Source organism: Pituophis catenifer, unplaced genomic scaffold (genome assembly GCF_029215685.1).
Source record: "Pituophis catenifer annectens isolate HBS135680 unplaced genomic scaffold, rPitCat1.0.hap2 SCAF_4, whole genome shotgun sequence".
NCBI lineage: Eukaryota > Metazoa > Chordata > Lepidosauria > Squamata > Colubridae > Pituophis > Pituophis catenifer.
This window is the reverse complement of record NW_027256884.1, coordinates 44,004,834-44,029,284: the sequence shown is the minus strand read 5'-3', so window position 1 is coordinate 44,029,284 and position 24,451 is coordinate 44,004,834. Positions and strand designations below refer to the sequence as shown.

General features: G+C 39.4%; 1 protein-coding gene across 1 annotated transcript in view; it reads right to left on the bottom strand.

The window, feature by feature from the left end:
• STS (steroid sulfatase) overlaps positions 1-24,451 on the bottom strand; it is a 153,820-nt gene that overhangs the window by 96,317 nt on the left and 33,052 nt on the right. Inside the window, exons 3-5 of the mRNA XM_070943449.1 lie at positions 13,104-13,225; positions 9,023-9,145; positions 7,487-7,910 (exon numbers count right to left, since the gene is read on the bottom strand). Of these exons, the coding sequence (XP_070799550.1) occupies positions 7,487-7,910; positions 9,023-9,145; positions 13,104-13,225 (669 nt within the window). The remainder of the gene's footprint in view (positions 1-7,486; positions 7,911-9,022; positions 9,146-13,103; positions 13,226-24,451) is intronic.

The window sequence follows — 24,451 nt, the reverse complement described above, 5'->3', positions numbered from 1 at the left end:
ATAGCTGACATATTAACAAAACCTTTGCCATCTAAACAACATAAATACCTGACTTCTAAATTATATGTTTTGTATTGTTCTGAATCTGAATGTAATTGGTGTAGCATATCGAATCGGCATTTAGAGGGGGATTTGTCACAAGTAAATGCCTTATTCTCCATTATGTAAATAGTATATGAACGGGATATCAGGGGTTAATTTATTCTTCACTTCTTAATGTATTCATACTTCACCACTCCCATATCTAGCTCCACCCATTGTATATATAAGGAGCTGCACGCATCCCTTCCTTGCTTCTATCTGTGAATATTCAGTGAATATAGAATGCCTTATGTAAATAAAGAGAGATATATTTGAACTCTTAATTCTCAAATGATTTATTGAGTCTGATCCTGAAAATATCGCAACAGAAACAAAGTTGATTTTGTATATGATTACAGCAGCGAGATTGTTGATAGGTAAATATTGGAAAAATGAAGCTTTGCCTACCGTTCAAGAATGGATTTTGAAGATGGCCAGTTTCGCTGAGATGGCGAAGATTTCAGCATATTTAAAAGACCGCTCACAAGAGACTTATGAATGTGAATGGAAAAAGTGGATAGATTATGTGCAGAACAAATATCAAACTAGGAAGTATCAAATAGCTTTTTATTGATAGTATTATATTATATTAAGATAGAAATATTTGAACTATGTGAAGATGAAAAATGATATGGGGGTTGGGGGGGTTTAAAGCTCAAGGTTTTTTTATATAAAGGGGATAATGATGGGGTATACTCTATGGAAATCCGGGGGGGAGGGGAGGGTTAGGGGCGGTTAGGGAGGGTGGGTTGGGGAGTTCGGGGTGGGTTAGGGGGGCGAAAATGGGGTGAAAATGTAATTGTAAAACTTTTACAATAATAAAAAAAAAAGTTCATTTCCTAGGGCCTGGTCTGAAAAGGATATCCCAGCTGGGAGGAGGAGGGAGCAACTGCCAGCCAATCAGATGTGTTCCCACTAAGGATTATGGGATTGGCAGAGTCTCTCTTTTTACTGTGGGCTTTCCTGCTGGGTGGTTGCAGGGAGAGCTCCTCTGTGGGGAGAAAGAGTGGATGGCTGCTGGGGGAAGTGAGGATACAGTACCAGGACCCAAGTTTAAGTAAGAAATTGTTAGATTTACAGTTATTTTTAGTCTGTGTTTTCCCAGGCCGTGTTTTACAAGACTTTTCCTCTCAGAGCAATCTGGGGCTGGGCCACGCATGCGTAGGCCTTGTCATGCCTATATGATTCACCTCCACCTACTGAACTACCAAAGCATTTCCCCACTAAGCTGCAGGTTCAAACTGAATGGGCAAATAGGGCGGTCATAGGTTACAACCCCCCTTTCATTCATGACAGTCTTATTATTCATAAATTAAGCTAAGAATGTTTTTTAAATTTCCCTCTTTCTGCACCATTTTCTCGGAAATGCAAAATGATAAGTCGCTTAAAACTTTATTCAATATAAAAGGAGCGATGGCATGGCTTTGTGATGAGACAGAAACTAAATATCCAAATTCAACCTACTTTGCAAGAAAACTGCTGTTACCGTTCCCATCTTCATATTTAGCTGAATGTGGCTTTGCTACTGAAGAAAAGAAATTGACTGGATATTACTGAACGAGGAGACTTGAGAATGAAGCTGACTAAATTGGAGCCTAATATAAAATATCTCTGCAGCATCAAGCACAAGTATCTCACTAACTTAAGTAGACTAAAGCTGCAATCCTACATCATTTGAAGACAGTGGTATTTACTTCTGAGTGGACATGCATAGGATTGTGTGGTAAATATGATCTTGAGGTGAGCTCAAATTGTATTTTGAATTTGTTAGGTACCTTTATTTTAATATGTATAGTAATTAATATGATCAAAGTATTACAGAAAAAGCTTTCATTAAAATTATATTTATGCATTTCAGTTCTCTATTATATGTTTTGAAACTTTATTTGCTGTTTTTCATTTCCCTTCATACTATTATTTTTTAAGTTCTTTAATACTTCTACTGTCTTTCGTTCTTTTATTTTTCTCTTTCATGGATGCCATGTTCTTTGGAACCTTGTTTAAACCAAGTTAATGGTCTTTTAGGCTTCCTCCGCGTGAGTAGGCATTCACTTTTTGAATAATAAGAATTATATGTCACGGGGGTGGGGGGGAATCAGGATTTTAGAGATGCTTAGGTGGGGCATTGCCAAAAAAAGGTTGGGAATCACTGGTATCGGTGGTACCTGGCTCAATAGTAGTAACTGTGACAGGGATCTTGGAGTCCTAGTGGACAATCACTTAAATATGAACCAGGAGTGTGCTACAACTGCCAAAATAAGCCAATGCAGTCCTAGGCTGCATTAACAAAGGGACAGAATCAAGATCACATGAAGTGTTAATACCACTTTATAATACCTTGGTAAGAGCACACTTGGAATACTACATTCAGCTTTGGTAGGAGGTAGGAGGAGGGAGGCAAGCTATTCTCCAAAGCACCTGAAGTCAGGACAAGAAGCAATGGACGTAAACTAATCAAGGAAAGAAGCAAACTAGAACTAAGGAGAAATTTACTGACAGTTAGAACAATTAATCAGTGGAATAATTTGCCTCATTGGACTAGAAGACCTCCAAGGTCCCTTCCAACTCTGTTATTCTGTTCTATTCATTCACAAGCTGTGAATGCTCCAACACTGGAAATTTTTAAAAATAGATTGGGCAACCATTTGTCTGAAATGGCATAGTGTTTCCTGCCTGAGCAGGGGATTGGACTAGAAGATCTTCAAAGTCCCTTCCAACTCTGTTATTCTGTTAATTCTGTGTGTTTTAAAATAGTATTCACAAGTGTATTTATGCTTCCTGCATATATCCTTTAGGAAAATTTCTGTCTTTTTAGTTCTCCTGGAAGCTGTGTCTGGCAATGGAAATGCTTACTTCACTCAAGTACCAGATAGTAACGAATCAAAGAGAGATCTTAATTCCAGCCTAAAACTGAACATATGTACCTGAATATTACAATATAACAATATTACTAAGGCAGATTGATTAAAAAGAGTTATATGCATCTCTCTATCTCAGTGTCTCAGTATCTCACTATCTATCTATTATCTATCTATCTATCTATCATCTATCTATATCTGGGAATATAGGGCTACAATGATAAATACAGGAAGATAGAAGTCATCACTTAAAAATGTCTATTTTCAGGAGATGACAGTTCCTGGGGCAGTATTAGGGATGTACTGCAACACAAGAATTTTTGGTCCCAGAACCAGAGGTGGGTTTCAGCAGGTTCTGACCAGTTCTGGAGAACCGGTAGCAGAAATTTTGAGTAGTTCAGAGAACCGGTAGTTAAAATTCTGACTGGCCCAGCTCCCATCTATTCTCTGCCTTCCAAGTCCCAGCTGATCAGGAGGAAATGGGGATTTTGCAGTAACCTTCCCCTGGATTGGGGAGGGAATGGAGATTTTACAGTATCCTTCCCCTGGAGTGGGGTGGGAATGGAGATTTTACAGTATCCTTCCCCTGCCATACCCACCAAGCCACGCCGACCAAGCTATGCCACACCCACCAAGCCACACCCACAGAACCGGTAGAAAAAGTTTTGAAACTCACCACTGCCCAGAACATATCTAATAAATAGCTCATACACATGGGCATAATGTTATTTGAGGATTTTCTTTTTAAGTCCACCTGATTGACAGCAAGCTTAGATAAAGAATCCTAGCAATTAATATCCTTAAGAGTATAAAATCACAGATAATTATTTTTCTTTCATCAAATTTTCTTGTAGATTTGGGTGAGGGTTAGAAAGTGAGTGACTCTTGTGATCTTGAAAATGGAATGGCAGATCAGCTTCTAAGAGGGAGGGAGAGTTGACAATAACAGTTAAGATCCTGTTTTATTAACTGAAGCAATTCATTTCCTCTAAAATTTTACTACCATTCCATTCTATGCAATTTATCCAAACAGGTCTTGCTTTCTTAACAATTTAGTGTTTTTCACTGAAAGAGCAATAAAGCAAACTCTGTGTTTGCATATATATTTACATTCATTTACTTGGCAATGAAACATGCACATCCTTTTCTTTGATGATGGCCAATTATCCCTCTAAAATGTTCTCATTTTAAACTATTTCATGAGTATCTTACTTAAGAGGAATGAAAAATCTCTAATAACCCTAACAGATCATAATTCAAAGTAAGGAATGTTCTTTCTTCTAATGCTTGGAGTCCAAAAGCAGAGTCTTTTAACATAAGTTGCTTTAAGTCTTCATCACTTAAAATAAATATATGTTTAAAGGTACAGACAATCAATTCTAATATTCTGAAAGTGTCATTTAATTAAAATTAAGTTTACAAGACTGAGAGACACAAGTCAGCCAAAAATGAAATATTGCAAGGTAATACACTACATTAATAATTCTTATTCCCCTTCTGTCCTATTAAAAATTACAAGTTGGTAGCAATATGTGGAAGTGCCTGGGGAACTTCACAAATGTAAAAATAGCCCGTGCATTTCTGATGTATGAAACATGTATAGTACTATACTAATTGCCTTTTTTTTTCCCCCTTGGGAAGGATTTTAGTCACTGACTGTCTGCCTATAAGATCATTTCCTGTGCTGTTGTTTTTTCTTTTTCCTCTGAACTGCATTAACAACTTCCTTTAAAAGAAGGAGGGGTGTGAAGCTCCTGCTACTACTTGCTATTCCTTAGTCTTTACTGGTACTTAAAAAAAAAAAAGACTATGAATAAGCAGCAATGCATGTCATGTTTCCAGAATCCTTCATCTATAGCAAAAAGCTTCAGGAGTGTGTCCTAAAGTAAAATTGAAGTCCCCAGAGCAAAGATGGTTGAGGACTCTGAATTTCAGATAAAGAAAGCTTTGAACTAGACAGTGTTATGCCTGGAACAGAAATTGCATCCCTCAGACAAAGCTCTGCTTCAGAATAAGCGCCAACACACTTATTCCCAAGACAATCTATGGAGTCAATGTGCCAATGCAAGAAGCAAGCTGGGCATGAAATCGTAAACACATGGATGGAACATTAATAAGAGTGCAAGGAAGAGGAAAAATGGCTCGATCACTCATTCTGATTATAGCAATCACAAGCCTGACAAGTGGCTTGTGAGAAAGTTGCTCATGGGATTGGCAGTGATGGGAATTGTATAATATTATGTAAACCTGAAAGGAGTTTTTGTTGTTACAGAATCAAGAGTAGGTACAATTGACCCTTTATAATTAGGTATTAACATTAAAGTACTCTGGACAAATTTTAAAATGACTTGAAATGTAAATACCGAAAGTAGGAAGAAAAAGAACAAGGTAATGTTTTTTCTCATTTAAAAAAAGAATTTGGTTGTCTTTTAAAGCTGCATATAATCATCATTGTAAAGGTTAGCTTCCTGTACAGAAACATTGCTAAATACCTTCAAACACTTCTTTTCCTGAATCTTAAATTTGGTAAACAGCAATAGAAAATGTTAGGTATTTTACTTTCCATGAGACTAAAAGAATATAACTAGTTTTCCAAACACAAAAATCTAGCAATTGGGATTGACAATAGAAAACAAAAACTTATTTTCAGGCATAATCAAATTTTCCTCACTAAGAGGAAAAAGTCTGTGTTTACATAACAGAATAAACTAAAATTTGGTTGGCCAGTTTGTAATAAAATATGTAGTAGAGATATGAATCACATATTTAGATTGTGCAAATTAATATAGCTGGGTTAATTTATTAAAGCGTAACTAATTTAACCATGAATAAATATAGGATGCAATATAGATACTGAACACTGTTCTACTCATGTCCAGTTTGCTATGTTCTTTCTCCAGACGTAAAAAGGAAAGATATAAAACTGAATTTTCACTATTCATGTAACTGGATGATATAAAGTCTTGTCTGAATAAGCTGTTATAATTTCCTTCCCTTCTCCAATGCATAGATGGTATCAGATATGCTGCAGGTACCCATCAAAGATTATATTTTAAATATCATTTCAGGTGAGAATATACAGCAAGGCTGGAACAGGCCTTGGGCAATTCTGGAAAGTAGTGAGATTGCTTTTCACCAGCCCCAAAGTTCTGGACTACAAAAACTCAACTTCAGCTGAAGTGCAAACAAAACGCTCTGACTTGAACAATTTCATGAGAGCTGCATAGTTTTCTGAAGACCCACAGCCTTGAATTCTATTAGTAAAACACAAGAATTGTTTTCTTGTACAAGATGTGATGTTGGAAATATGAACGGCAGGCTGAGCATAATCCTGAGTTATCCGTGACCATTAGATTGAGCACATTTCTTAGAGCCAGAAGATAGTAGCACCTCTTGGGATTGCATAGTTCAGGAATGGTATGTCAGACCTCAAGCCAAGTTCAGTGTGGATTTGATGTATCACTTTATTTTTTTGATATAGTGATTTCTCTCACCTTCTCCCCAGTAGTTGTTAATCATCTCACCAGAGTAATAATCTGAATTAGCAAGACTTTTTAGATTAATTGTCAACACAGTGATAGAATACATATGTTGTAAAATTCTGCCTTCAGGGCCTCTTATATCAAAAAAATTAGGTAGTGGCAAATGTTTTTGCCTGAGACCTTAGAGATTTGGTACTAGTCAACACTTGATTTCATAGATTTATAAATTGTTCGGTACAATCCAGTTGTCTATGTATCTCAGAACTTTCTTAGCAATGATCCAACAAGGAAAATCACTACCTATATGCTTCATTCTGTTAATACTTAGCAAGCTTTATTTTGAGGTGCTAGTTAGCAAATATAAATCTGATAACATTCCACATGCAGCTAGTTAATTTCATTGTGTCTGATTCTATCAGGTTGTGTGTTCATCTTTCTAAGTAGACTCTTTCTAAGTATGCCAGAGCTTCTGGTCCTGTCGTCAGGGAAACCCACCCAGTTATATAGGCATTTACATCTATAGACTTTGTATGATGGTGTAGTAGACTATCATATTGAACGCCTATAATAAAAAAAAATGTGCTCATAGATGTGATAACAGGATGATTTCAGAATATAACAGATAACAGAAATATCTAGAAATTCCGTTTCAGTTTCAGTTTCAGTTTCAGGTATGCATGTCTCTATGAGGCATGGATTCTGTAGTTTTATTCTTCTATTTCAACCTGGCTTTTCCTCAAACATTCTCATTTCATGTTAATGCTGAAAATTGGCCAAACATTGTGAATGAATTTTATTGACTTTTTTATGTTTAAGTGAATCATATAAATTCTCTTGAAAATTGTACATAGTTTATAACAATTATTCATATTTATCAACAATTGAAGCTATATTGAACAGGGCCTTAGATAATGTAGACAGTGCTAGCTCCAAAGCACCAGCATCATTTACCAAAAATGAGTGAAACTTATAAATCCCCAGTTCTATAAATGTATGTATTTTCATTTTTTTCACAAACAAATACCAAGTTCAGAGTAATATTCCAATGTCTTAAACTATACCTACCTTCTTATAAAATGCTTGGCATCTTCTGTAAATCTCTGGGTTAGGTTTTCATAAATCCATGGTTGCTGGGTAATAGTGTAATTTCTCATCAGGAAGCAATTTAGATGCCGAAAGTTGTTAAAGAAGAGGAATATGATTGCCACCCATGTAACAACCAACAAAAAAAAGTAGCCTACCATTCTATGTGGAATTCTGAAAAAGCCAATATAATACATAACTTCCAAAGTTATTAGAGCAATTCCAGTGATCTGAAGGGTTGAGGAAATATGCATTTTAAATCCTTTGATGAAAACACTTCCATCCCCAGGCCTGCAGTCTCTAATATTATTCAGAGGAATTCCATAGAAATGATCAAATCCATGATTTAAGGGATGGTGGCAGAAATCATGACTGCTGTTACAATTTAGACCAAGATGCCATTTGCCTAGATGAAAAAAAGCACATAGATTTCAGATCATATGTTAGCCCTCAATAAAGATTGTAAAAATACATATTTACAATACATTTTAATATGAAGGTACCAAAATCATATTTCCAAAATATATACATGAATAAAGTAATGCAATGTGAAAAAAGCAGCTTCCTACATTTTTAATGCAAAAATTTATACAAAACATATTACTGTGTTTCCATATTATAAACTATATGTAAATAAATTATTTTGAATAATTTATAAACAGAAGTATTTCAACAGAAGCGAGAAAAGGAAAAGCAGTTTTAAAGTCTAGAAAAAAGTGGAAACTGAGCAAAAAATCCCCGTTTCTAATACATTACTTAAACAAACAAATAAATAAAATAGAGAATATTCATCCCTGACACCCCTTGTTAGGTGGATATCTGAATAATTTTGAAATAGTCTTCAACTAAAGAGTCTTATCTAAGAAAACCACAATCCTTTTCACTTGATTTCACAATTTATTTATTTTTTTACTTTCTCTGAAAAATGTGCCATTATACATTTCTATTTGGATGCACATTTTGGGCATGTGTGAATAAGCATTCTTATTGTAAAAGTAGAAAGATCAGTCTAGCCTTTATTATGAATCTGGAGTTGCTTTTGTCTCAACTTTTCTTATGATAAGGAAATATTACTTAATAGTGGACTAATAGGAGCTAAAATAAGTTGGGATGGAATTAAAGGCAATCAAAAATTTTTGCTATTAATGTGGCATATGTATACTATATTTATGTTCACCACAGGTCTCAGAAACCCATTAACTAACTAAAGGCACCTACAGACTTAACAGATTGCCTTTTTTATATGATACTGGACCATATAGTCACTTAAATTGTGAGCCATAAATTGGGTGAAAAATTAAAAAAATAGATCAGACAATTGCATTATTTTATGAATCTTTGTAGCTTTTCACGAACATATTATATTTGCAAGTTTTTTTTTGTTATGTGTGTGTGTATGAATGTTGCCAATATTCTAATGTTAACTAGTAAATCATTTTGAAAACCAATTTAAAGATAAACACACAGTTTTTAATTGAAACACAGTGAAAAACATGCATCTATATTGATCACTCATACCTATAAGACCTGTAGAATAGCCTTCCTGTTGAAGAAGCTTTGCAAATGTTATTTCTTCAGCAGGCAGACCCCCTGAAGAGGCTGAAAATAAAAAGACTCCAAGCCGATTCAGACTTGCCATTCCTAACAAAATTAAACATTTGAATATAAAAGAAATCATTTTTATTAAGAGAATATTTATATAAATAAAGCAACAGTAGAATAACATTTTATCAGATTATCTATGAAAAATAGATGGCATATTGATATAATACTGGAGCTTGGCTGTTTTTATTAAGATGAGAAGAAAAGAAGTTCACCCATATCCAGGTATTGTTGTAAAGAATGATTGAGCATCTTTTTATTTATTTATTAAATTTATATTGCCACCATGGCAACTCAAGGCAGTTTACAGAATATAAAAACCCCATTTAAAAAACAGTAAAACTCATAAAAAATCAAATAAATTAATATAATAAAATCCCCCCCACCCCCTGCCCCAGTGACAGCCAGTCACACGAGCCATTTAATAGGCTCTATCCCGCTCTGGGTTCCCCAGGCCCACTGGCAGAACCAGGTCTTCAGCGCCTTCCAGAAGAGAATTAGAGTGGGGGCCATTCTAATCTCTGGGGAAATGATGTTCCAGAGAGAGGGAGCCACCATGGAGAAGACCCTTCTTCTGGGTCCCACCAGGTGTATCTCCCTCAGGGATGGGACCTGCAGCATTCCCTGCCTCCCCGCTGATGGGTCAGGTAGATGTGACCAGCAAGAGACAGTCCCTCAGATAACCTGATAACCAATTTTGTGATTGAGGAGCAGACTCTGTGATCAATAGCATTATGAGCTCTATTTGAAAAAGAGGATATGGGCAGGAAAAAGGTGATTAAAGCCTGATAGGAGTGGACAACATGCTAACATGTATATTTTTACCACCATTCCATTATGATGATGATTAGCCACAAAGCCAGCCAGATGTTTAGACAGTAGGTGGCATTTTCATACACTTACTGACTCCTTGCCAAAGACCTGGGATAGACAGATTTTATTATTTAATAACATCCTTCTCATCTTTTCTATTATCTTCTATTATTAGTATTTTATGATTATATTACTTTGTTGTTTGTATATATGGGAACTTATGCACTGGAGATCAATTCCTTGTGCGTTCAATCACACTTAACAATAAAGAATATTTCATTCATTAAAGACATTGTCACAGTATTTAAGCTGTTCCAAATAAAGCTGCTTTTTTGCAATTGACCATGATTATGTCAATGCCAATGATGTTCAAGTGTTGCTCCAGATATTTACTATTGTTGTTAACCTTTTGAAAAAAGCAACAATGTAGTCTCCTTTTCTAATCAGTGGGACATCTAAAAAGAAGAAAAATAGCCAGCAAGATGGGTAAATCTGCAAAGCAAGGATTTTAGAATACTTTCAACCTTGAACATACCCAAGCACAGTAAAATTTTCATTGAAGGAAAAAAAGTTATGATTGGCTTTTGGGGCCTGATGTTTGGTACAGCCTGAAAATATCATATTCTGAATGCCTTTATTCTTAATTTTAATTAAGAATTTTTATTCTACTTCTCAACTTTTCTCATTATATCAAAGCCTCATATAGGAAAAGTTGCCTTCCCTTGTATGAATGGGAATGTTGTATGGAAACAGCTATGTTATGAATTACTTTTAAGTGCTGGTCCTGCTGATCCTTTTGCTTTTCTGTTTCTGAGATCCATCAGATTAGTGGACCAAGACAATAAACTGTGGCAACATATTTGGGGAACTCTTTGTCACTGAGATGTGACATGCCATTCATTCAAAAAAGCCCTAGAGATGCATTTATTCTCATTATCTTTCTGTTAAGGTTCTTTCTACTCTGATGAAAAATGTTTTTGTGCAATTGGGTTGCTTGTATTAGGCAATGTATAGATTACCCTCCAACTCAAAGTGACTAGTCAAGATTGCTAAATCTATAAGTCTGTTGTTTGATTACTGATATTAATAAGGCTAATAGCTAAGAGTAAAGACAAAGTCGATGCAGAAAGTTGTAAAATTGTATATATTTATTGTTAGTATTGTATTTTAATGTCTGGTGTGCATATGTTTTTGTTTTTTGTTTTTGTCTCTTGACTTGTTTTGCTATTGTGTTTTTGGTTTTAAAAAGTAAAATACTCAATAAAAATTATTTTTTTAAAAAAAATAAAACAATTGTTTCTGATCAATTATAATTTAAAGCTTTAAATTTAGGGAATCTATTCATGTAGGGATTTACTGAAATATACAATTTGTTTGGGAATGGCGTTAGCTTTTTCATGCAACTGCAATTGAAATGAAATCATCATTATCTGTGAGAAAAAAATTGGGATCTTACCTAAACACATATTTTTTTTTCCATCTTCCACATAGAAAAGAGCAAAACATTCAAAAGAGATGTTTTGTAAAGAGCATTACTGCAAAATAAGGTACCCCCCTCTAAATTGTTTGTAAGGAAAGAGAAAAAGAGGACGACCAACAGCAAGGTGAATGAACTCAGTGAAAGTGGCAACCATTGCACTGTTGGAAAAACTGAAACAACAGATTAGGAATAGATGATCCTGGAGAAAATCTATCTATGTGGTTGTTAGGAATAAAAAATAACTTGATGGCACATAAACAATCAATCCCTGTTGCATTAATGTAGGCTTTCTCTTTGTCAGTTTGCAGGCCTATAAACTATTTTTTGGTAAGATAGTTAAATATGGGATAGACTGCATCACTACCAGATGGATTCGTAAGTGGCTGACAAACTGCACTCAACATTTAGTCTTCAATAGAACTACATTTTACATGGAGAGAAATATGAAACAGGGTATCAGGGTTCTGTCTTAGGCCCAGTACTCTTCAACATCTTCATCAATGATTTAGATGAGAGGATAGAAGGGAACCAATCCAATTTGCAGACAATACCAAGCTGGCAGGAATAGACAAAAGCCCAGAAGATAGGCTTAAGATCCAGAAAGATCTAGACAGACTTGAACATGGTGCCCTATCTAATAAAATTAAATTAAATGGTGATAAAAGTAAAGTTTGGCACTTAGGCAAAAAAACTCCAAATGCACAGATATAAAATAGGTGGTACCTGGCTTAATAGCAGTAACTGCAAGAGAGATCTAGGAATTTTATTTGACAACTACTTAAATATGAGCCAGCAGTGTGCTGCAGCTACCAAAAGAGCCCACACGGTCCTAGGCTGCATTTACAGAGGGACAGAATCAAGTTCACATTGTGTGTTAGTACTGCCTTATAATGCCTTGGTAAGACCACACTTGAAATGTTGTATTCAGTTTTGGTTGCCATGATATAAAAAGATGCTGAGAATCTAGAATATGTGCACATAAGATGATTAGGGGACTGGAGGTTAAAACATATGAAGAACAGTTGCAGGAATTGGGTATTTTAGTCTAATGAAAAAAAGGGCTAGGCGTGACATGATGGCAGTGTTCTAATATTTGAGGGGCTGCCACAAAGAAAAAGGCAGAATAAGAAGCAATGGGTGAAAACTAATAAAGGAGATAACCAACCTAGGAACAAGGAGAAATTTTCTGTCAGTTAGAACAATTAATCAGTGGAATGGCTTGGGGGGGAGGGTGCTCCATCACTGGAAGTTTTTAAGAAAAGATTGGACAGCCATTTGTCTGAAATGGTATAGGGTCTCCTGCTTGAACAGAGGGTTGAACTAGAAGACCTCTGTTACTCTGTTGCCCAGCTTTTTCTGAATGAAGTGTTACAAAAGTGTTGTACTTTCTAGTGGAAGTGGTGCATGTACTGTATATGTATATTCCCACAAAGAGAAATATTCAGTCTTGTAAAATCAACACATTAAAGGAAGTGTCTGGTTCACACTAACACTCCTTTGGTTCCAAAACTTTCAGATGCAGAATAGAGCACCTGTCTCATGTAATAATTACTGGAGTCAGCAATCTCACTAAATACTGTAAGTGATAAATATAACATACAGTGTATTTTCTTTGAAGAGTCCACACTCACACAGTAATTGTAAATTAAAACAATACAATCTTTTTTTCATATTTAAAAGTAAACATATAAACAATTTAGTTACCTGATCTGATAGGATATCGGCCTGTCAAGAATGCTGCCCTACTTGGTGTACATAATGGGGAAGCTGCTACATGATGAGTTAATTTTATGCCTCCTTTAGCTAAATTGTCAATATTGGGAGTTCTGGAAGAAAAAAATGTGCATTGTCAGTACATAAAGTTTGAATTCAGGCTACTTAAAAACATTCTTCTATTTCTGCTACTATCCTATCAAATACAAACTGAAGAGGAAAAAAAAACATATATTCAGAGAGCTTAATAGAATATTTTCTCCTAAGGCGGGAACGGCAGTCAGGATGGGAGGTGGCCCGGATGTGAGTTGTTTAGGACCGAGTCTGCAGAAAGAATGAAGCCCTGCCTCCTTGCCTTAGCTATCAGTTTTTCGACTCGGTCGAGTAGACACACGTGTCTAGAGTCTCTCTATCTCAGCTGGTACTTTTACCTTCCATTTTTTTTTGAAATCATCGATTCCAGCATGATCGGCCCTTTTTTTGCCTGCCTCCGCTGAAGACCACTAGACAGTGGGGCTGCCGGCCGGCAGTCCCTTCGGCGCATGAGCCTGCTCTGCCGCACCCGTCGTAGGTTCTTTCTATCTTCTCCAATCGTCAGCTGCGACTCGGGCTTGCCCTGCAGCTGCGAGGCACAATGCTCATTCCGTGCCGTTTTAAGCTCCCGCCCACGCTGTTCGCCTAGCGATCGTCCTTTCGCCCTCGGAGCAACTAAGGAGAGCAGCCTACTTTTCCTGAACTGCAGTTTTAAGGTAAGTGTGTGGCAGCGTTCTTGGGATCGGCCCTGTGTCAGTTGAAGGGGCGGCGGCCATTTTAAGGGCTCCACAAAATGGCGGACACCATTTCTAATAAGGCTTCCCGATCCAAGGGTTCCAAGGGAAAGACGACCCAGGAGTCCGATCCTGGAGAAGGGACGTCTAGAACACAAGGCAACAAAAAGCCTAGGATTGAGAACCCCTCTAAGCCATCAGAAAAGCGATCCTCTTCTTCTGCTAAATTTACGAAAGATGAGGGACGGAGACATAAGGCAATGGAGCGAGCCTTCAATAAGGCCATTCCTAACCCCGGAGGAGATACCAGAATTTCTGCCTCAAGGCTTCCTCAGCTGACTTACAACCAACTGCCTTATCTATTTCTAATGTTTCTCCTCAATCAGCGATTATACCCCCTCTGTCTCCTGACACTTCTCTACAGGAGGATAATGCCTTACTTCCCGATGCAGCCACAGTTTTTCCGGCCTCCCAGGGTGCTCCGGTCAGTGCCTCGTCGGCAGGGCAACCCCTTCAGGGGGCAGGACCGCAGAATCAGGTGCCAGTAGTTCCCTTGGCGCCAGCTCCATCGGATCCAAACCACTCTCTTTCCCCCGCATTGGCACAATTAATTGCAGACTCCATTAGGCAGGGCATTGCCCAAGGCCTACAGGAGAGGGCTTCCTCCCGGGTTTCGGAATATCTCCAGGATCAGGCCCTTTCTGTTCGGTCTCAGCCCTTAGCGGAGCCTTCTCAGAACCAGGACTGGATGGTTTCTCCTTCCCAGGACAGCCAATCTCTTTCAGGGGAGGAGGAGGAGGCCATAATTGACCAGGATTTGTTGGAGGACAAAGGTCTAGAACCTGATCAGTCCTCCTTTATTGGCTGTTTCACCCTCAAATGTTCAGGTCCTTATTATTTAAGGCGCAGACCACCACTGGCTTGGGGAACCCAGCTCCCAAATCTAAAGAGGCTACCATTAATTCTGATTCCAAGGCCGCATTATTTTAAGAGCCCTCGGTTTTAACGGAAACAATTTCGGCGCCTAAATTGTTCTCTGACATACTACAGAGACAATGGAAGTTTCCAAGTTCGGGCCCAGTTCCAAACTCCCTTGATAGGAGATTCTACAACCTGGCAACCGAATATTCCACTTTATTACAAATTCCAACTGTGGATGCCCCAGTAGTAGCCCTCAACTCATCTTCCCCGTTGTCTGGTCCTTCTGAGGAATCTCTGAGCCCGGAGGACAGAAAGGCCGAAAGGTCCCTTATTAAGGGCCATCAGGCATCAGCCTGGTCTGTACAGGCTTCCTCTGCGGCCTCCTTTTTTAATAGAGCTTCAATCCTGTGGTTGAAACAGTTGCAGGGCCGCATCCCCATCACTGACGTCCGCTCTCACCAGGACATCAATAAGATCTTGGCGGCGGTGGAAATTTCAGCAGACGCCACACTAAATGCCGCTCGTTTTTCAGCCAAATCCATCGGCTCAACTATCACATCTCGGCGGTTGCTCTGGTTAAAGAACTGGCAAGCTGACATCCGTCATAAATGGCGGCTCGCGTCCTCGCCTTATGCTGGGGACAAGTTGTTTGGAGCCTCCCTGGAGCCACTGTTAATCGAAACCCGAGACCACCGTAAGGTGTTACCAGCTGTTTCTTGCCATTCTGACTCCAGACAGATGGGTTCCTTTTGAGCTTCGTCCTTTTGGACCTCCGACTCCGGCTTTCACCAACAGCGATATCAACGCTCCTATCAGCTAAGGGGTCCTTCCCACCAGGATAACCAGGTTAGACAGGGACCCCGTTATCCCCCCAGGAGAAACACCTGTGGAGGACGAGGCCGTCCCTTCCGGAGGTCTCGTTAGTTTGCCTCCTTCACTGAGGATTGGAGGTCGTTTAGCTTCCTTTGCCTCCAAGTGGGAATACACTGTGTCTGACAATTGGGTTAAAAATGTTGTTAAATTTGGTCTTCCCCTTGAATTTAAGTCCAGTCCCCCTCAGTTGTTTTTGCATTGTCCAGTGTCCCTTGATAGACTCAAGAGAGCCCGGGTGGAAGCAGCCATTAAACACCTGTTAACATCAAGGTCCATCCAGCCAGTTCCCAGATCTGAATTTGGGAAGGGGTTTTACTCCCAGTTGTTTTTAGTCCAGAAACCATCCGGGAACTGGCGTCCTATCTTGGACCTTAAATCCTTGAACCGGTACCTAATATATCGCCGGTTCAAGATGCAATCCCTTCAAATGATTTTACTGACTATCCGGGAGGGAGATCTTTTGTCATCAATTGATTTGACGGAAGCTTACCTTCACGTCCCCATCCTACCAGAACACCGTCAATTTCTTCGTTTTTATTATAATGGGAATCACTATCAATATCGGGCCCTTTCCTTTGGGTTGTCTTCTGCCCCGAGGGTTTTTACAAAGATTATGGCTACACTTATGGCCTACCTCACGGGCCTTCCAATTAGGATTTTATTTTACCTTGACGATATTTTGATTTTGTTACGGTCCTCTAGTCAAGCCCAAGACGATTTAGATCTAATGCTGCGGGTCTTGCAGGAACATGGGTTTTCTATAAATTGGAGGAAAAGCCACTTACACCCATCCACTCGTCTCCAACACTTGGGGGCTATAATTGATACGGTCAGCTCTGAGGTTTTTCTCTCCCCTGACTGCATAGCGAGTATCATTGCTTTAACTTCCCGAGTTCAACGCCTGAGTTCATCTTCTCTCCTCACCTTGTCTGGTCTCCTTGGCAAAATGGTGTCTATATTCGGAATCGTCCCTTGGTCGCGGCTACATAGCAGGGACCTCCAATGGTTCCTGCTGCCCTTTCAACGTTCCCGCAGGAGCTCGTCGGCTACAAGAGTGGTTTTACCTAGGGGACTTCCAGTTGGCACCGCGGGGACACAGACGGGGAAATGGCGAGCTCCGCTGAGCCCTGCCAAATCCCCTCTGCTAAGCTGCCGCCGATAGGTCTGCAGACCTCCCCTGTCTTGTAGGGACAGGGGGACAAGAAGGAATGCCTTGGGCAGCCGAGAGGAACGGGCGGGTTCCTTGGGGCCGGAGGCTTCTCCTTCACGCCAGCGGCAGCGGGACGGCAGCCATGGTGGCCTGCCCTGAAACTGTGGCAACCGGGAACAACGATTGTGCTGGAGGAGGAAGATGAAGAAAGAGCAAAAATCAAGAAGCCGAGTGAGTGACACCAACCCAGGCAAACTTACCTATTTGGAATTATTGGAAAATAAGACCCCAAAATTAAAAGCGGCTGTTGGACTGCGGGGCTTAAAGATTGAAAAGGAAAAAAAAATGGCTAAAAGACCCAAATTGAATTTTGTTGCAGTAAACTTATACTGGATGATTTGGTATTAATAAATTTCTGAAATTTGACTGTGCCTTTAATTGGAGTGGAGAGGAGAAATGGATATTCCTGAGAATTAATGCCTCTAAAAGAAAATGAAGCTAATGAAGATAGAGATGGATGGCTACAAAATAGCCATGGAGTCTGCAGTGATTAAACAGAGACGTGGATTAAAGAAATTTCCCTTTCTGGGTGGAAAAGAAACATGTTAATTGGCTTTTTATCTTGGATTACTTGAAATTAATATTGGATATAAGGATTTTGGAGATTCCTACTCTGTCCCAGATGATTTTAAGAAAGAAGAAAGAAAGAACATTTTGGATTTTAACAATGGAGACTGACAAAACTAGGTGTGGCATAGTTAACAAAGACAGGAAGCTGATGCACTACGCTTGGATCAGACATTTTAAAAGTTTTAAAGGGACATACAGAAATTCTTTACTTTGAACTGATGAACCTTGAAATAGAGCACTTTGGACAGAGAGGAAAAGAAAGAAAAGGAAGAATTAAAGTGGATAAATTTAAATGTGACTAACTGAAATGTAAAGTTTAAAAGCCTATGTATATACGATAAAGTTTAAAAGCCTAGGTATATATGATTTTTTGATAAAAACAGGAAGAGTTGTGAAATAATAAAAATAGAAAATAAGAGGTGGCTATTAAAATAGTGGATGATATCAAGGGGATAAAAATAATAAAGAAGAATATATTTTGAGGCAGGAAAATTTTAAGAAAATGTACTGTTTGATGTAATACGTTTTAATTTTAATTTGCAAACAAATGTTAAACTGATGAATAAGGATTGATTGAACAAAATACAAGGTACACAGATGCTAGTGATTAGTCTTGAATTAAGGTAATACAAGTTGGAAATGATGACTATTATGAAATATACTGAGATTTAAATTGAAAGAGCAGGATGGAAAAATGATATAAAACAGATAATTATATTACAGTTAAAATGTGTGGGATGGATACCAACTAGATAAGAGTTTGAGACTCGGTGGAAATACGTTGGAAATTAATTCAAAATGCTGGAAACAGCCAAACAAATAGGAGGAGAGTTGGAGGAGACTATGCTGGTAATCAGCCAAACAATGGAGGGAGTCAAGGAGGAGACTATGCTGGAAATCAGCCCATAAAATGCTGGAAACAGCCAAACAAATAGGAGGAGAGTTGGAGGAGACTATGCTGGAAATCAGCCCACAAAATGCTGGAAACAGTCAAACAAATAGGAGGAGAGTTGGAGGAGATTGAGGAACTATTCTAAAATCAACTAAATAGTTGGTGTTTTGGAGGGGATCAAGCTGAGAATTAATCAAATAGAACAAGCTGGAAGATAATTAAATATTAGAGGAAGATATAGTGGAAAATATATTAGAAATTGGAGTAAATAAAATATGCCTTTGAGAGAAATCTGTGTAATATGTAAACTGGGAGAAAAAAATCTAAGGTAAACTGATTTGAGGATAAGGGTCAAAGGATTAAAATTAGATAAAATGTGGTTTTATAAAATATAATAAAAATGGAGTGGTATTGAATTGAAACTAAGAATAAATGGTGATAAAATTGTAAGGTAAACACTTAACAAGAGGTTAGAATATTGTAAAAATTATTTTGATATGATTTGTATAAGATATAAGGTAAAGAAGAATAAACATATGTTTAGAATTGTTAAGCAGATGTAAAAATGAGTGAAACTGAATTTGAAACTAATTTTGGATAGATATAATGGATTTATATAGATGAAAATGTGAAATTTGAGGTAAAATTGGTTTTTTCTTAAGTTTTGAATTTCTTTTTTATCTCCTTTTTTTTCTTTTTTTGTTTATTTATAAAAGATGTAATGGAAATTGTGAATTGAGCTTGTGAAAGGAATGTAAGCGTGGTAACCATCTATGACCAGATCGAGATTTTTGCTCTTGAAAGTTATGTTTTTATGTTTAAATTTGAAAAAATAAATAAAAAATATTTACCAAAAAAAAAAAAGAGTGGTTTTACCTCCTCATGTGATACAGTCCCTGACCTGGTGGACCTCAGAGGCAATTTACAAGGGCAGCAGATTCCGCGAACCGCAGAGACTAGTCTTAACAACGGATGCCAGCCTGTCGGGTTGGGGCGCACATCTCAGACCCCACCTGGCCCAAGATCAGTGGTCTCTCCGTGAGGCGAGCATGAACATCAATGTGCTGGAACTTTGGGCCATCCTTCTCGCCCTGCAACATTTTCATAACCAGGTACAGGGCCGGGACATTCTCGTCCTCACGGACAATGTCTCAGCCAAGGCCCATGTAAACAGGCTCGGGGGCACCCGATCAAAGGCCCTGATGCGAGAGGCACACAAACTGGGGGCCTGGGTGGAAGTCAATCTGACCTCGATCAGGGCTGCACACATCTCGGGGACAGAGAATCGGGCAGCAGATTCTCTCAGCAGGTCTCCCATCGACCCAGCCGAGTGGAGCCTTCACCCGGACCTGTTCCAGGAGTTGGCGGGCCGCTTTGGTTGGCCAGCAGTGGACCTGTTTGCCTCAGCATCGAATCACTAACTGCCACGGTTCTTTGCCAGATTCCCTACTCCGGGTGCGGAGGCGGTTGACGCTCTCCGCAACAAGTGGCCTCCCGGCCTCCTTCTGTATGCCTTTCCACCGATCCCTCTGATTCCTTACGTCATCAGGAAGATTCTGCAGGAGTGAATGGAAGTCATCCTCCTGGCCCCATTTTGGAGTCGCCGCCCCTGGTTTGCGGACCTTCGATCCCTCTCCGTACAACAACCCTGGCAAATTCCGGACAGAATCGTTCTTCTGCAGGGTCCACTGTCTCATCCAGACCCGCAATGGTTCCGCTTAACCACTTGGAGGCTGAGCGGCTCCATATGATGAGGATTCCTCTGTCCACTGGTGTTATTTCCATCATTCAGGCTTCCTGGAGGATTTATGAGGCTACCTGGCAGGCCTTCTCATGGTGGTGTCGACGACATCATCGGTTACCTACCTTAGCATCGGTGGAGCATGTCTTGGAATTTATTCAAGAAGGGTTTATTGCCGGCCTCTCTCCCAATACGCTCCGACGCCAGGTGGCAGCTCTATCTTCAGTTCTCTCATGTGGTTCGCCAGATCCAATCTCCCGGCATCCCCTCATTCGCCAATATTTACGGGGAGCATCCAATCTCCGTCCACCAACTATCCATCGGTTCCCTTCGTGGGATCTTCCTAAAGTCCTTTTAGCTCTCACTACCTCACCCTTTGAGCCCTTGAGAGAAGTCTCCCTCCGGTTCCTATCATTGAAGGTAGCCTTTCTAGTGGCGGTTACCTCCGCTCGACGGATCTCAGAGATTGCTTCATTGTCGATTCGCAAAGAGCTCTGCATATTCTATCCAGACAGGGTCATCCTTCGCTTGGACCCCTCCTTCGTTCCGAAGGTTAATTTGGTATTCCATAGATCCCAAGAGTTAGTACTTCCAAATTTCTGCCCGAATCCTCAATATCGCTTAGAAAGACGCTGGCACACCTTAGACATCAGACGGGCTATTAAAATCTACATTGCCCGCACCGAATCATTCAGACGTATGGAAACACTATTTGTTTCCTTCTTCCCATAATCTTTGGGTTCCAGAATCTCGTCCTCCACCTTGGGCAGATGGATCTGGGCCTGCATTTCGACGGTGTACGACGCACAGTCCCTTCCGATCCCTCGCAACATCACTGCGCACTCCACTAGGAGTGCCTCTGCATCCGCAGCCTGGTCCACCCAAGCTTCCGTGGAGGAGAGTTGCCGTGCGGCCACGTGGGCCTCCCCTACAGCCTTCATCCGGCACTATCGCCTGGATACTTATGCATCTGCGGACGCAGCATTCGGCAGGAGAGTTCTTCAGGGCGTTCATCAGGGCTCGTAAGATCGGGTCCGGCCCTCTCCCTCCCTATAGGACTCCGGACTTTGGTATGTCCCATCCTGACTGCAGTTCCCGCCTTAGGAGAATGGGCGTTGGCTCTTACCTGATACACCCCTTCTCTATCAGGCGGGCACGGCAGTCAGCCCCACCCTTCGGGGCCATCCCCGTTCCAGGGTGTTAAGGGGGGGGTTCCTTTTAATGTTCTCTAATTCTTTTATTCTAGACACATCAGTCTGCCACTATGTCCTCATCTCAAAACTGACAGCTAAGGCAAGGAGGCGGGGCTTCGTTCTTTCTGCAGACTCGGTCCTAAACAACTCACATCCGGGCCACCTCCCATCCTGACTGCTGTACCCGCCTGATAGAGAAGGGGCGTATCAGGTAAGAGCCAACGCCCATTCTCTTAACTTTATTTATGTGAATAACATTAAACATCAAAGCAGTTTATTTATTTGAAAATGGTCAAGCACATTGATAAATGGATCATCTTTTCAGCCTTATTTATGAAAACATTCTCTTTTAATAAGTAAGCAAAATAAAGCATGGATGAAAAAGCATGAAAATGCAACAACAATGTATACCAAATGAATAAAATAGTTTTTTTAAAAAGAAAATAATAACAGTCTAGTTATTGCAACTTGCATGCTGCTCCATGGTTTTTTAAAAACTAGGTCCTTTCTGGAGCAGAATCATGTGATCTTGTAAGAGCCTCGGTAGTGCAGCAGACTAAAGTGCTGTTAAGTGCTAGCACTTAGCTGTCAGCTGCCTGCAATTAGTGCAAGTTCGAATCTCACCAGGCTCAAGGTTGACTGAGCCTTCCATCCTTTCGAGGTAGGTAAATTGAGGACCTGGATTGTGGGGGCAATAAGCCAACTTTGTGTAGAACAACATCGCTTGGGGGGGGCGAAAGCCCTAATAAGCAGGTATATACAAAAAAGTATGCAGGCTATTGCTATAGTGCATTATAAGCCGCCCTAAGTCTACAGAGAAGGGCGGCATATAAATTGGACTAATAAATAAATAAATAATAAATCTTATATTTTCTGATCTTACATTCTTTAAACTTTTTAGTTCCTTTATATGTAAAACTTTATGCAAGAAGAAAAAAAATTCTCAACTGAACCAAATACTAAATAAATATTGCAAATCAAAATGTGACAATATAATATCTGTTGGAATAAATTAGTTCAAACTGGTCATAATCAAGGTAACTATATTATATTACAGCATTAATTTTTTAAATAAATTAATGTTTAAACAAATTATTCAAGATCAACCATATGTAGACCGAATAGGCTGCATTTAGAATTAAGTATGACCTGGATGCATAGCCTAAGCCCATGCTAACAAAGGTTGTCTATAAGACTTTTAAACTCTGCCTATATGGAAACCTTAGATATTGTTTATTTTAATTAGCAAATTAAAACCCTGTGGATTTATATTAAAGCTCATTGGGTTAATATAGGTACTTGTAGATGTGTGTCTGCATTAGAAGCAGAAACTACTGAAGTAATACATATTTTTAAACATCTGTTGGTCATATACTCATATAGCAAATTTTCCAGCACTATTTTAATCTGTGATTAAATTCTGGAGATTTGGAAAGTTATATTATATATAACTTTTTTTCTAAAAAATAAGACCTATTCTGAAAATAAGCCCTAGCCTGATTTTTAGCATGCTCCTAATATAAGCCCTACTCCAAAACTAAGCCTTAGTTAAGGTCATCATCAGTGGTGAAGGCATGGCCAGCACTGGAGGCAGCAAGGGCAAGGGGGCCTACAGTGTCTGGCAGCAGCTGTAGCCTGCGGGCACAGGTGAGTTGATTACCTGTCCAAGCAGCAGGTGGAGAAAAAGGCAGGGGGAGGCACGTGATCCAGATGCATCGTGCAGGATGTGGGAAAGCTGAGAGTCAGTGGGCCGGAGTGGGCAGGCAACTGAGAGAGGCTACCTTTGTGTGGCAGTCTCAGCAGCAGATGGAGGCAAAGGTTCGGGGAGAAGGTAGGCGATCCCAATGCACTGCACAGGCTACTGGGAAGCTGAGAAACATGAAGACAAGCCTCCTGCAGCCACCTGCCCATTCTGTCCCACTGCCTCTGGGCTTGCCTGCTCCGTTGTGGCCGCAAACAAGCTGAAGAAGTTGGCCGGTGGCCACATGGAGTCTTGCTGGATGGGGATGCTAGAGCTGCCGCCACGAGCTGAGGCAGGTGTCAGCACATGGATGGCCTGGCTGTGGGGCAGCTCCACCCGCCCTTGCCTCATAGTGGAGCTGCCATGATCAAGCAGAAGTGGGCCTCCAGTAAATGGGGGAAAAAAATAAGACTCCCCCCAAAATAAGCCCTAGTGCTTATTTTGAAGCCCCCAAAAATATAAGACTGGGTCTTATTTTGGGGAAAACATGGGTAATACTGGGAAAATATGTCATAAACAAAGGAATATGGTAGGTACATAATTATAATTAGTGCCAGAAAGAGAATCATGCAATATACAAGTGGGATGGATAGATGAATGGAAATATAATTCCAGGTTAGATTATATGGAGCTGCCTTTAAAAACTGGAAAAGTTCACTATGTCCAAAATATAGCATGAAGACTTTGTTATTTGCATTATGACTCCATGAAATATTTTACTTTTAATGAATAGGGTTTCAAATCACACTTGTAAATACAGTGATTTCTAGTTGTGCTAGAATTCAATTCTTGTAATATTTGACGATGATGAAAAGTAAATTATGAAATTTGAAATCTAACATCATCTGAAAAAAAATATTTGAAGAGAGTTCTGAACCACAGATTCCAATACAAAGAGCATTCAAGTGGGGGATGTTTAAAGTATTGTGCCAAACATGATTATTAACTTTTGATTCTACATAAGAAGCCAAATTTTGGTTTCTATATTTATAAAATCAGCAATCCATATTTTTTACTGCTTAATTGCCAAAACATGTGTTGTTCAGTACATACCTAGTATATCTAGACATACAGAAGATGTCTTAAGTCCCAAAGGTGCTTTTTCAAGAAGCAGCTGGACTTTCTGAATTCAAAGAAAAACCAGAAATCCAGGTGCCTCTTGAAAAAGCATCTTTGGGACAACCATGATCTAGATGACTGAGAATCTCTATAGACACTGAAGATATCTTAAGGTACATACGTCCCCCCAAGACTTAAAATATGTCACATGTTTTAAAAGTTTTTAAACTCTTGTTTTCATTGCTGGAGAATCAGTCCTTCTAAATAGTAAGCCAGATTCACCATATTATTTAACAGTTTCTTTCAAGCAATTTTGAAGTTACAGCCATATCTATTTTTCAACTGTATTGTATACTAGGTTTTTGCTTTTAT